This window comes from Trachymyrmex cornetzi, unplaced genomic scaffold (genome assembly GCF_001594075.2).
Source record: "Trachymyrmex cornetzi isolate Tcor2-1 unplaced genomic scaffold, Tcor1.1 scaffold121, whole genome shotgun sequence".
Lineage (NCBI taxonomy): Eukaryota > Metazoa > Arthropoda > Insecta > Hymenoptera > Formicidae > Trachymyrmex > Trachymyrmex cornetzi.
In genome coordinates, this window is record NW_017295773.1 from 294,710 (window position 1) to 309,759 (window position 15,050).

Here is a 15,050-nt window from a genome sequence, read left to right on the forward strand (position 1 = left end):
ATGAAGAAGACTCTAAGGTCAGTATTCATTGTCCATTCTTATTTTAAGACCGTCTTAAGTAATGTTTTAAGATATGGTCCTCTGATTTATTCGCGACATCTTAAAACGGTCTTGAATATAAAAATCAACTATGAATACTTTTCTGTGACTCATAATAAAAATTGAAAGTTTGTAGTTCAGAATCAGTACTATCTGTTTGAGTATATACTGATGAGCTTCAAATGAAGCGAAATTAATGTTACTTATTGCAATAAAAAGTTTTCTAAAACTAAATTTTATGCTGATTAAATTATTTAAAAAAATTCTGTCTGGCGCATTGAATTCATTTTGAATTTTTTTTAAACCTTATATTTAAATAAAACAGTATTAAATTATTCCATAAGTCGAATTTTATAAAAATTGAGTGAGCAGTTACAAAATAAAGAAGAATAGGTTCACTGGCCCACAAAAACTTGAATACTATATTTTCTAAATTGACTTATTCGAACATATGCTGATTACAGCAAGAGTACGCGGTAACTATTATACCAAACCTATACCTAATATATCATATATGGCAGATTGGGCAGATTGGGCAATGTCTTTTTCTTGATTCCTGCTCAAGTCAAAATTAGTGCCGGTTGAATTAAAACATGCATTTCACTGTGTAAACCCTACTGAAAAAAATCACGTCACAAAATTACATAATGAAATCATGTAATTAAAACAGGTAAATTACGTAACGGATTGTTCCAAATCAGTATGTGATTTTTTTTTATCGCGTAATTTAAAAAGTCACACAATGATATGTTTTTTCTTCCTATTTCTATTATTTAATTCTTTAAAATTTGATAACTATAAAATCACATAATAGATGAAATTATTTCTAATATTATATGATTTTTCAAAAATTACGTGATTTTAAAAAATAAGGTAATGATTTGGAACAATTCATTATGTAATTTATTTGTATTTTTAATTACATGATTTCGTTATGTAACTTCGTAATGTGATTTTTTTCAGTAGGGAAGTACATGTACTCAATATGCGTACATTGAATGTTTTAGGGTCGTCATAAAGTGTACGGTTGAAATAAATAAATAGAAATTTTTTAATTTTTAAATTTTACTAATTTATGAAAAACTACATAATTATCATTTCCTAGAAAACTTTTAATTATTTGTATTTTACTTCTGAAGTATATTAAATGCCGAGTATGACATTTTTAATATCTGAAACGAAAATTAGAGAAAATGTTTATATAGATTATTGTTGTTATTATGCTACAGTTATTAAAAATTTCTATGGTGCAATTTTCTGATGTGCATACTTTACAAGTAAATGTGTTACTGCTAATATCACGTACAGATATCTATTTCGTTAACAAAGTACTCATAATACCACAATATTACTGACACTGCTGTATGATTGAAGGGAGACGGTTATCAAGAAGCTGCTTGTGAACTTTATAGGAATTGTGCTCCGTAGCATGACCATGAGCAATTGTTTCTTTTCGTTAACTGATAATAGTGGCCAATCCATACAATATACAGCGTCTCCTACACTCATACTCTGTTGACATAACATAAATGAAATAATTATTTCGCAATACAAATGAAAATCAATATTTATCAACATTATTAATATTATACGTATAAATATCTACATATATCTACATGTAATTTGTATGTAAGTTACGGACAAAGTCCGCAAATTGGCAATGCTGACATTGTACAGCAGGCAACTCGTACAATGTCAACTCTGCCCACTATGCGGACTTTGCCCTTAACATGTACATCTATATAGACTAGTTCCAAATCTACCAGGTAAATCACCAGAATTATCATCTTTCAAAATTTTGTAACAAATTGAGATGTAAAATATTCACAACAATTTCGCTACAGTTTTCTTTATGTCATTAACAATAAGATATACGATTAGTTTGTAAAGCATTGTTACCTTAAGAATGACTTCGTTTCCGGACCAGCAATAAATATAAATTTGTACAAACATGCCAATAGTGTATACTAAAAAAGGCAGAATACCAGAGAAATTTCTAATATGTATTGACAGATAATACACGCTTGTACATAATACCAGTATGCTTGCAAAGAATTGAACGAAGAGCACCTGGTTGAATATAACATTTACCATTTTGGCGTATCTATTAATTGTTTCATATTAGTCTTACATTAATTGCTGTGTGATTAAGGTAATTATATTATCTCGACATATAACTTTATAACGTGATTCCCATATAAATTTAAAAATTGTAAAAAAATTTTAACATATATCCTTTACTAGAACAAAAGCTATATTTGTCTTGAGCAACTATTTAGACATAATTTATAATTTCGCGCAACTTGACACAGAATCATCCAATAAAATAATGTGTAAATTGAGAGTGCTCCGTTTCCGAGGTCATACCAGTTGTTTAATAATTTCAAGTAATGTTGGTTACTTACATTTTTTTTTATTTTAAACATCTTTCCATCATAAACGTCAACGATTACCATTATATTAGACAATAATAATTTTTAAATACAGAAAATAAATAACGTATACGCACGCAATCACACGCGCACATATATATAAAGCGGCATTTGAACATATGCATAGAAATTCTTACTTGTAAATGCTGAGATGATGACGTATGCATTCCGATATCTCTGTTTTATCTTTATTCAACGAAGAGACTGCATTTCCCAGATAGTTAATTGTTTTATTAATCACTAATTTGTGAAGACGACTTTCGAAAATTTCAAACTGGGAACACGTATGTAAAAACAATCCAAGGACTAAAATATCCGTGCTGACATTTATCATGGTGGCAAAAATTAAAGTTACAATCTGATGGATGGATATAGTCCAAAATGCCAAGGGTATAGTGTAATTAAATGGCAACCATATTCGATAAGGAAGATAACCTTGCATGATATTCCCTACTGATCCTATTGTCACGCCTGTAAGAGAGCTCATCGACAAAAGGGTGTATTTTATCAAACACGATCTGTAAATATAAAAACAAAATTGTATTTCGTAAACTTTTGTATAGTTACGATTAAGATTAAAATTCATTTGTATTTTTAATTTGAATAAATATATTATGACAATTTATTCTCTATACGTATGTGAATGTGGCGTGTTTTAAAATAATGTTTGGAGAAGTATACTTTATAAAAAGTTTTTCTTAATTAAGCAAAATATAAATATTTATTATTTTTTAAATGTAGCAATGATAATTTTAAAACGTAATTGTCAAAATTCAACACTAAGTAAAAGACTTTCTGGCTGAAGTTCTAAAACATATGTTGTACAATATTAATTGAATCCTTTGTTCCGTATATCAGTACACCAATTAAATTCTCGCGATGGTATTTTATGCGAGTTATACTATTTCACTGTAAGATCTTTCTAATTATACTTTTTTACCTGATGAATGTATCAAATTTCGTTTCTATTGCTAATTCATCCTCGTCACGAGGTTTACACGGCGTCTCCATCAATAATTGCACCAAATTGTTGATCGCATTCCGACGTATCACAACGATAGTAGCTTTACAACATACGGCAACAATAGTCAAGAACATTAGAGTATTAGTGGCAAAATCGTCGATATTATCGACAATAAAAATTATATCCATAAATTGGGTTACCACCAAAAAGTACTCCGAGAATATTACCATAAAGGTAAATACATTATACAGTAGTTTTGCACCATTTGATGACCACTCATTAGGTCGCCACATACCACAAAGGTTATATATAAAAAAATTTAGAGAAAGTATTTGCATATTTTGACCCCTTTTTCACCTTCTTCTTTACGAATAATTTATTGATACGTACAAAAGTATAGTCTTTTCTCTATGTAAAATATCTAAAAGAAAATTTGAAACATTGCAAAAAATATTTTTTCTTAAATAGATGTACTAAATTAAATATCCGAATATCCTTGTAATAAGACATATAAGATATGTAAGATCTGTACGTAAAATGTCCGTATATACGAAAAATTAAATTTAATATAGGAGGCAATATAATATTTTGTAAAATATTCTGGATTTATATATATGTGATTAATTTTCACAAATTTCGTACTTACTATTGAATCGTACTTACTACTGAACATTTACTTAATACTAAACATTCGCGATAAATCGCATTACAATATTATTTTGTGTATGACTTTATCTTGAATCGCGAACGATCTCAGTTAACTGTAATGCAATGTACCATTCATATGAATTAGAAGGCCTTATAAGCATTATCGTGCACCTCTTTCGGAGTATCGTTTCTTACAATTCTAGCTACTATTATAACAGAATTAACAAATGCAGCAGGCAAATTTTTCACTATTGTAACGATCAATAAAATTTATTTTAAATGTAACCGAGCACGTCTTACGATAGACTATGTATAGTTTTATGTACTCCAACTTCTTAGCCCTAGTACCATTAATAATGGTCATTAAAAAATCGACATAAAGTCGATTAGACATTTATTACGTGTACATTCTTTTCCGCTCTTGAATATATACTATAATTGTATAAATTTCCTACTTGCAACCATCGATGGATGTCTTTTACAACCCTGTACCTTGTAGTTATGTTCTCATCGAATAAAATATTTGTATATCTTCATGTTTATCAGAATTGAGTGATAGATCGTATGTCTCACAAAGCCTTATTTATTATATGAAATAAGAGGTAATGTGCGATGTGAGTATTGTATATCTTTAATCCTTTAAAGACCGCAACTTTTTAACAAAGTAACTTATGGAAGGTCTTGTTTTCTAAGAATTTTCGGGGTCGCTGAATTCGATTTTGGCATCAGAATTCTAAAATGTAAATTTCAAAAAAGTAATCTATTGTGAAATTTGATTTAAGAGGATTCTTGATATTACTTGTCATAGGATTCATAATCAGAATTTGAAAGTCAGTTTAGAAATTAGTATTATCTCTTTGTTTAGATTGATGAGCTTCAAATAAAGCAAATTCATAAATTTGATGTTACTCCCAAATTAAAAATTCCGAGATTTATAATTACAATAATTTGATAATTTTTGCAAAACTCTACTGCGTGCGCGCGCCATATTGAATCTATTAACTTGAATTTTTTATTTTTGACTTTGGATTCGAATAAAATATTATTAAATTAGTCCACAGGTCAAGTTCCATAAAAATCGAAAACAAACAGTTTATAAAATAAAAGAGGATGACCCCTTATGGTTGCTTTGCTGGTCAACTTCTGAAATAGATAAAAATTGATACATAATATTGATTTCCAAATTGACTTTCAAACTTTGATTAATAAGCACTGTGATTAGATTTTCCTTTGTGAAGGTTACTATCGATGTTTTCATCGAATTTCAAAAGGATACATTCAAATTCAGCGATATCAAGAATCTTCAAAAATCGAGTTTCACATTAAATTTTTTTTTGAAATTTGAATTTTCGAATTCTAAGACCAGAATCAAATTCAGCGATTTCAAAAACCATTAGAAAACAAAACTTTCTACAAGTTGCTTTATTAGAAATGTCTCGTGTCTTCAAAGGATACGTTACATATAATGTGTCGCTTCTCGATAAATACGTTACAGTTGATAATATAAATACATAGCTGTACATACTTTAAAAAAAATATATAATTTTCAAATGTCTTCTCAGAAAGTCTGAAAGACGTTTAGAAAGCGTTTTTTAGAAAAATTTTAGAGTTATCTTTTTAAAAACGTCTTTAGTATGTTATTTGGACTTGCGTGTTTTTTAGAATATTTGTATATTTTTCGTATATCCATTAGAACTAACAATAAGTGGAAGATCGTATTTACTGCAAAGTCTTATGTTATAAAAAGACAAGTACAATAAAGATAATACATAGTATTTCGTAAATTAACTACAATTATATGTCGAATATAACAAGTATATAGAATAATTATGTATTAATCTTATGTATACCACATGTGTGGCATAGATTGAGAAATTATTCTGTTTTGGCTGTAATGTCAAAGCTAAAATTGTTGTATAATGCTGCTGTTGTATTAAACCCAATTATTGCATTGCATTGCAGTGTGCAAAATATATATATTCGTTGCGTGTGCACTTGTATGTTGAATTGCATGTCACATTTTTGTTTTTTTATTTTATACACAGATATCTATTTTTCAATCATTTTTTTTCCAATTATACTTACAGTCTTTTGTACGATACTATATTAAATTTATTTAGAATATTGATATAATGGATTGATAATATTGATTTTTACTGTTGGAGGACAATATTCGTTTTCTCTAATTATTGTCAGCAATGTAGAATTTAAGGTATCAGAGAAGAACTGCAAGTCTAACAATTACAAGTTTTATAATAGCGTCTTTACAATTTGTTTGCGAGATAAATGAGCAGGCAAAATTTGCAGTAATTAATTTATAGCCAAAATGCTATAACATTATTATTATATCCAAGCTCACTTTTTATTATTTATATCTCACTTTTGTAATACATTAAATGCCGAGTATGATATTTTTAAGATCTAAATGAAAAGAGTCAGAGATATATTAATACAGAAGACTGGGCATATTTGTTTACCATAAGAATAATATAAAATAAGAGTAATACGAACACTACTGTAAGACTGGAGAGATAAGGTTATCAAAAAGCTACTGGTAAATTTCATAGGAAGTGTGCTGCGTAACATGATCATTAATAATTCTTTTCTTTCGTTGACTGATAGTGAAGGCCAGTTCATATGATATATTGTGTCTCCTACGCTCATACTCTATCAACATAAATAAAATAATTATCTCTACACAATAATATCTACTGAATTATTTTATTGAATACTTTGTACAAATATATGTATGCCACGATATATTTATAAACATTCTTTTATACATGTAAGTACATATATACGTATTTCGTAAAATCGTCTATTATATGATAGGCTCCTAATATGAAATAGCGGAGTTTCCGTTAAAGTAGGTAATAACCGCATGTAATCATTAGTTTCATTATGAGCTTAATATTCTCAAGATGAAATCTATTTAGTAGGAAATTCATTATCATGCAATTGTTGTGAAAAAAGATTTATGAAATTGAATGCTGTCAAATTGTTATTGAGGCGAATTTTTTAATCTTCTTAGTATGCGTAATAAATAAATATTCAACAATAAATTCTGCATGCAGTGATAGAGTAAGATCGTATTAACAGGAAAATACGGTATATGATGATTTGCTTAATTGTACAAATCAGATTCGATGATTGTGAAATTGTAAGGCATGGGATTCGTAATATGGGGTATTCAGAGTATACTTATAATTTCTGAAAATTAAGAAGTTTTTTTTATTTTCTGACCTCATTTTGTAATAAGCATATAAGTTTGATATATTATAATTGTAATGGATTCTAATCGTAGGATTATTGTGTTTAAAAATGACAAAGTTATTGAAAAATTATACAATTACTATGTATATAATTATATACATAATAATATATATATAATTGAGATTGAAATTTGCTACGTTCCTACTTTTGTATTGTAAAAGCGTTTATACAAGGTGATTCAAAATAACCTTTTGTCTCTAAAGAGATATATTCTTGGTCGTATTCTGAGACGATTTTTCCTTCAGCAAAAATTTATCCGAAGCTTAGTTTTTAAGTTATAAAAAGAAATAGTTAGCGTATCACAAGTCGAGTATGGAAGATAAGCAGGGGCGCTCACCGATGAAGGTGCAGAGAGAATTCGAAGCACCTGCAAGCATCGGTGAGCGCACCGTCCCTGCTTACCTTTCATACTCGACTTGTGATACGCTAACCATTTCTTTTTATAAAAACTAAGCTTCGGACGAATTTTTGTGAAAGTAAAAATTGTCTCAGAATACGGCCAGGAATATGTCTCTTTAAGGACAAAAATTATTTTGAATCACCCTGTATAGAAAGCTTGTCTTTATTTTTCCCTTTGATTTCCTAATATTATAAAGTACTATTTTATACGAGAAAACCCTTGTGTCTCATATTAGGAACCTTTTTTTTGAATTAGCAAAATTTGCAATTTTTTAATAAAAACTTTTATATACAATAAAATATAGATTATAATTTTATTTTCTGGCCAGTAGTATTACCGATTGCTAACTTTTGGCAATAAAACTTGAATAAATCTCTTACAAGATTGACATAAAAATAAGAGCTAAGATTACAAATTAAATAAATTATAAGTCTTTAAAAATATACATTTATCTCATAATAGGCATCTTTACCCTAATTATGAAGATACATTCGTGATTTTGTATTACTTTAATTTACAAAGTATATCTTTTTAACTGAGTTGTTAATACAATCTTACCTTAAGTATGACTTCGTTTCCCGACCAACAATAAACATAGATTTGTACAAACATACAAATAGTGTATACTATCAAAGTGGCTGTTTCGGATAGCGAACTATGTGCTGATAGATAATATACACTTGTACATAATACCAATATACTGCCAAAGAATTGGACAAAGAGTACCTGATTGAATATGACGTTTACCGTTCTGGCATATCTGCAATGATAACACCTAATAATTCATGTTGTAAATGAAAATTCTCTTATTAGTACATTGTAACTTGCTTAATTTTAAGAATCAGTAAAATATTCTGGCGTTTATGATTTATTACAATAGCAATTGCATAATTTTAATAAGCATTGATGTAATCATTCTTTTGGGAGACTTTAAATATCTTTCTATCCATAAAAAAAGAGAGAGAGGAAACATTAACTATTATTATTATGACGATAATTTATAGATAGAGCAACTAATACGTATATTAATAATAACTAAAGATATGTGAACATGCACATATCAAGAAATGATACTAACTTGTAAATCTTGAGATGATGATATATATATTTTGATATTATCGCTTTTTCTTCATTTGACGAAGGAGAAGAGTGTTCTAAATATCTAATTTTATTTTTCATTAATTCATTAGTTTTATTAGTCACTAATTTTCGAAGACGACTTTCAAAGATTTCAAATTGAGCACATGTTTGCAGAAACAATCCAAAAACTAGGGTTTCCGTGCCGACATTTATAATAGTAACAAAAATCACTGTTATGATTTGTTGGACACACGTAATCCAGAACATTGGAGATACATTAAAATCATATGGTAGCCATACTCGATAAGGTAATTGACCTTGCATAGCATTTAGCACAGATCTTACTGTAACACCAGTAACGGAACTTGTTGCTAAAAGCGAATATTTTATCGAGCATGATCTGTAAAAGATATAATTAAGATTATATTTACTAAATGTTCCTGTCCTTATAGTAATTGAAAATTATTTGTATTTTTAATATTTACAAACATTTATAACAAATTTTATTGCAAAATTCGATTATTATTCCGTGAGAAATGTAATACATAAAGAGTAAATTATGTATATATATGTATATGTATATTATATATACTTTGATAAATTTTAAATTATTTAAGTGTATGTGTTATATAATATTTGTTAATTTACCGTTTAAATATTGAAAATTGATATATCTTTGAAACAAAATTCAATTAGGAAAAAAATGAGATTGCTTTTGCTGTAGAAATAACTTTTTTAGTCTGAATCAAATAAACTCAATGCCGGTTAGATTCAGAAAAACGCTTAAATTATAGACGTTTTAAATGATGACTAAACATTTTGACTATCAAAGAATTACAACAATGGCAAAAACTTACTTTATAAATTTATCAAATTTAGTTTGTATCGTCATTTCGTCCTCATTTCGAGGTTTACAAGGTGCCGTCAATAATACTTGCACCAAGTTGATGATCGCCTTCCGACGTACTACAACGATTGTTGCTTTACAAGTAACAGCAACAATAGTCAAAAACATTAAAGTATTTGTTGCGAAATCATCGATATTATCGACAACAAGAATGATATCCATGAATTGAGTTATCATCAAAAAGTATAACAAAACTAGTATAACCGTGGTAAACACATTGTACAGTAGCTTAGCGATGTTCGATGACCATTCAATTGGCATCCATACACCACCAATGGTATACATTAAAAAATTTAGAGAAAACATTTGCATATTCGTAACTCTCTTTATGATCAGCTCATTAAGATGTTGCGACAAGGATATGGATATTTCTATATATATTGAAAAGAATTGTTAATTCAGTATTGGGAAAAAAAACTTATATTTTTTATTTATTGTAAATTATATGATTATATGATGGCAATAAATATTATTTATTTAATCCATAAATCAGAAATTCCTAAAATGTAGGTCGCGACTTATAAAAATTTAGAATGTTAAAAATTACACTTTGTTACCCAATCAGCACATAATATTTTTTAAATATTTCTTAAATATTGTGTACTGATTGTGGGTACTTCATTGTACTAACTCGCGCATTTTTTATACGACTTTGTATGTGTGAAGTTGTATTTTTAACGATGTGGAACCATAATCAAATTTTGATATAAACTAAAATTTTCAAATTTTTATGCTGAACAACTGACATTGATATCGCGATGTCAAAGCTATTATCAACAGAAGAAAGAAACAAAGACATTCTTTACATATCTTATTATTATATATCTAAAAAATAATTTATAAAATTATATTTTATAAAAAATTAAAAGAGCATTATAGTATACATAAATAATTATTATAATTTACTTGTTTATCACTTTTTCATATTTAATAAAGGATTAACAAAGCCATTTATGCATTTACTAAAACTAGATGAATTGCTGATGTTTATCGTTTTAAAAAGTAAGTCGCAATCTATTCAAGTTTGGAATACGCTGATGTAGATCGTATATATTAGTTAATAATTGAAGAGAGAGAGAGAGAGAGAGAGAGAGAGAGAAAGAAAGAAAGTTATAAATATCTGTCGTGCACTTTTCTCGGAATACTGCTTTTCACATTTTTAATAACACAACAAAATTAATAGATGTTAATATAGATATAAGTTTGTTTCAATATCAAAAACACAATATTAAATTTCAACTACAACAAATAAAATTGTATTCTCGTGTTACATGAGACTACGAGTTTATTCGTTTAACTTCTTAGTCTTATGCCAGCGACGGTCATTAGCGCAGAGCCCCTATTATAATTTATTATAGTACACGCTTATTTTTCTTTTATGCGAATAGCGTAATAACAGCTGTAGTAACGGACGCGAAGGTCGACTTACTTATAATGAGCAAGGGGTGCATTTACCCCTTGTATCTAAACATACTGTCTATTCCCATCGAATAAAATGTTTATTCACATTTATGTCAGAAAAGTAATGGAAATAGTTCAACGAATATAAGCGATATTTCCTTTACTTTATTATCTTGTCTACAAGTCGAGAATACGTATATTTTTTGCTGTACCTACATAATTGCGGTTTGTTTCTTTAGTAAGTACGAAGGTCGCTGGTAGAATTCTTGTATCAATTCTTGTATACGTAAAGTATCGCACAGAGAAATGTAAGACTCGTAGAAATAATGTTTTTCTTTCTCTATTAACTGAATTAATCAAATAATTTTTATAAGTATTATTGTTTATGTATAAAATTAAATTGTTGCACATTATAATTTCAAATTTGAATATTTAATATGTTAATATTTGTAATATTATCTCTTAAAGAAATATAACTTTATCGATTAATAATTAATATATTATATACAATTTACATATTCTTCATTATGATATTTCTTATAGGATGAAGTTATATGCAGAAATGCACAAAAAAGTCAATGTAAGGGTGCGTTCCGAATTTCGCATAAAGTGCATGATGCTTCATTTGTCCTTGTTGTTCACTAAATAATAAAGAAGGATAACATGATACATCATGCGCTTCATGCATAACTCGAAACGCACCCTAAGAATATTTTGACATTTCTGAAAATCTGAACTTAATTTTAAATGTTTTTTTTTTTTAAGCGATCATGTTTTGTATTTGAAATCAATTATCTCGAGAATATATGAAAAAAAAACCAACAATAAGATAAGTTTTTGAGACGTTAATTAAAATGTATATAACCTATACAGTATACAGACATTCAAGGGACTTCCTAAAACATCGAGAAGACGTCCTAAGACGTTCCTAGGACGAAGTTCCTTCGAATGAAATATGCTGTATAGCAACAATTATATTGTTGATAAAATTTTGCTGCAATATTGCGAAAATTTATGTGAAAATATTATTGCGATATTGCGAACGACTTTAATTTAATTTAATTTTTATTTATCATTTCGTAATGTAATGCGTTTTGTACATGCATATATTATATGCACGCAGTATACCATAAATAACTCATCATTAGACTAAGAAATAAAGCGCGTAACGTCAGTCGCATGTGCCAACATTAATAGAGTAGATATTCGAATATATTTTGCAATGGGCAATTTATTCATTATATTATATGATATCGTATACATAGTGTATTGCGAAAGATTAAAGTTTCAAAATTGTTGCAGGACATTAAATGCGGAGAAAGACATCTTCAGAAGCTGTAAAGTAAAATCCAAATTTGGTAGGAATTAAGCACCATACTTGTAAGAAATATTATAAATCTTTAAAAACTGACATTGCCGTAAGATTCCAGAGATAATGTCACCAAAAAACTGCTGGTAAATTTAATAGGTTTTGTGCAACGCTTCATAATCATTAGTAGATCTTTTTGTTCGCTGATTGTCATCAACATCCAATCCATGTGATACACTATTTCGCTCAATCCAGTACTCTACGCAAATAAAATTGATTAAAATAAATGGAATAAGCAAAAAAAGCTAGTTGCAGAAATCTTGTAGAGTTTTTTTTGTTTTGTCATAAAAAATTTTTTTTTATCTGTTCAAATACATGTGTCTTTATAGCAGTCATTACTTTGAGCATAACTTCGTTTCCAGCCCAGCAATAAACAAAAATCTGCACAAACATGCTGAATGTGTAGACGATTAAGGTGGCGACGTCTGTAAACGTCAAATGAGAAGACAAATGGTACACAATTGAACATAATACCAAAATACTAACGAAAAATTGAACAAAGATCACTTTGCTGTATACGCCATTAATTGTTCCGGCAAGTCTGTAAATGTTTATACATATTATATCATATACATATTAAATTATTCATGTACGTTGTGTGTACTTACGTTGCGTGCGCGTGTGTATGTGTGTGTGTATATGTACAGGGTAAAATCTAAAGCTCACGCGTTTATGATTGGAAATTTTCATATTTAAATTTTAAGCGCGAATTTTAAGCGATATGATTCGCTAACTTTAAATATGCTATAAATAATGCTTTAAAAACTATTATGGTCTCGATATTCTGTTATCAAAATTTTCGTCTCAAAATGATCTTAGAAACCTATATTTTTAAGTTGTTACAGTCTTTACCGAACACTTTGTATGATATACAATATATGTAATTATGTATATACAATATATACACACACACACACATACATATATCGAGTATTATTTAACATACTCAATAAAAATGTACATAAAAGTAACTTTATCATTTACAATACTTGACAAACCTGATTATGCATAGATGATGGGAAATGTGCTTCGACAACTTGCTTATTTTGCGCGATACTTTATTCAACGAACTTTCCGGAAATATTTCCTCTTCTCTGCGTTTTACCATTCTTTGAAGGCGATGCTCCAAAATTTCAAATTGTGCACACAATTGTAAACAAAATCCTAATACTATAGTTTCCGTCGCTATGTTTACAATCGTGGCGACAATTAGAGATACGATTTCTTGAAGGGACGTAAACAAGAATAAAAGGAATGAAGTACAATCCCAAGGTACCCACGTGTTATAAGGTAACTGACCCTCCAAAACATCGAGCATTCCTGCCGTTACAGCACCCACCGCCGAAAACGTACATAAAAGTAAGTAATATATGGAATACGATCTGTATACAATTTTTAAAAATATGTTAGAAACATATAATTATCTTACGATTAGGATGGTATAAGATTGCAATAAAGGTTCAAAGTTATCCATTTGAATTTGATAATTCTATTCGATAAATGAAGTGAGAGGAACATGAACATCAAACATTGCACGTATCACTTTAACTAACCCTGTTAGGCTGCGATCGAAAACATTACCCATGTGTCCCCGTATATCATATTATCCTTGTTTAACATTGGGTGAGCAACGAGGATAAAATGATATGTGGGAGCACTCGGGTAACATTTCCGAACGCAGCCTTACCATAACGGTGAAAGGCACAAATGCACAAATATGCGATACGTTTGTAATTGTGTAATAATGATTTAGTTTTCATTTGTTTTAAGTTCAGAAAAATTAATTTAATTTGTTGTACTTTATTTGTTGTATGTCAGAAGAATTAATTTAGTTTAATTTGTATTAAGATTCTTCAATTTTACTTATTTATTCGCGTATAAAATTTTACTAACTTTGTGTGTATATCATCACACATTTATTAATTTATTTATTGATATTGTCGAACGTCACACTGATAATTATTAATTGATACATGTATACCGACCTCATTGTATGATCGAATTTCATCTGAATATCAGTCTCATCTTTATCACAGGCTTTGCATGGTTCTTTTTGCAGAATTTCAACTGTATTGACAATTCGGTCGCGATAGATAACAGCAGTAACCGCTTTGAATATTACGCTGATTGTTGAGAAGAAAAATGGGGAAGTCGATGCGAAGTCTTCCACGTTATCGATAACAAAGATGATATACAGTAAGTGAGTCAGCATCAAATATGATAATAGATATATCGTGGAAAAGGTGAACATACTATACAGTAACTTGGAGCATTTTGAAGACCACTTGATTGGTCGCCATAAACCACTTATAGTATACAATAAGAAATTGAGAGGCAGTATCTGCATTTCTACAGTTTCTACAACCAAAAGTAATAGATTCTCTTATTTATTGAAAAAAAATCTGTATTTGAAATAATATATGACATTGGAATAAAAAGTGTCCTTTTTTGAAAATGATTATATCTTTTAAAAGTAAAAATGTTTTTCTAAACTTTGTCCTACTTTCTGTACATAAATCTTTATGAATATGATTTTA

The 15,050-nt window shown here is 28.6% G+C and overlaps 1 protein-coding gene across 1 annotated transcript; it reads right to left on the reverse strand.

Moving 5' to 3' along the window:
- Window positions 1–1,166: 1,166 nt before the first annotated feature.
- LOC108767281 (uncharacterized) lies at window positions 1,167–14,860 on the reverse strand. Its single transcript, XM_018517043.1, has 13 exons — window positions 14,499–14,860; window positions 13,512–13,895; window positions 12,829–13,054; window positions 9,694–10,079; window positions 8,835–9,236; window positions 8,315–8,516; window positions 6,595–6,750; window positions 6,464–6,504; window positions 3,412–3,783; window positions 2,609–2,989; window positions 1,939–2,143; window positions 1,396–1,551; window positions 1,167–1,211 (listed from the first exon to the last, which is right to left on the reverse strand). Exons 1-13 carry the CDS (start codon window positions 14,858–14,860, stop codon window positions 1,167–1,169), a joined length of 3,318 nt encoding a protein of 1,105 aa, XP_018372545.1.
- Window positions 14,861–15,050: the final 190 nt, after the last annotated feature.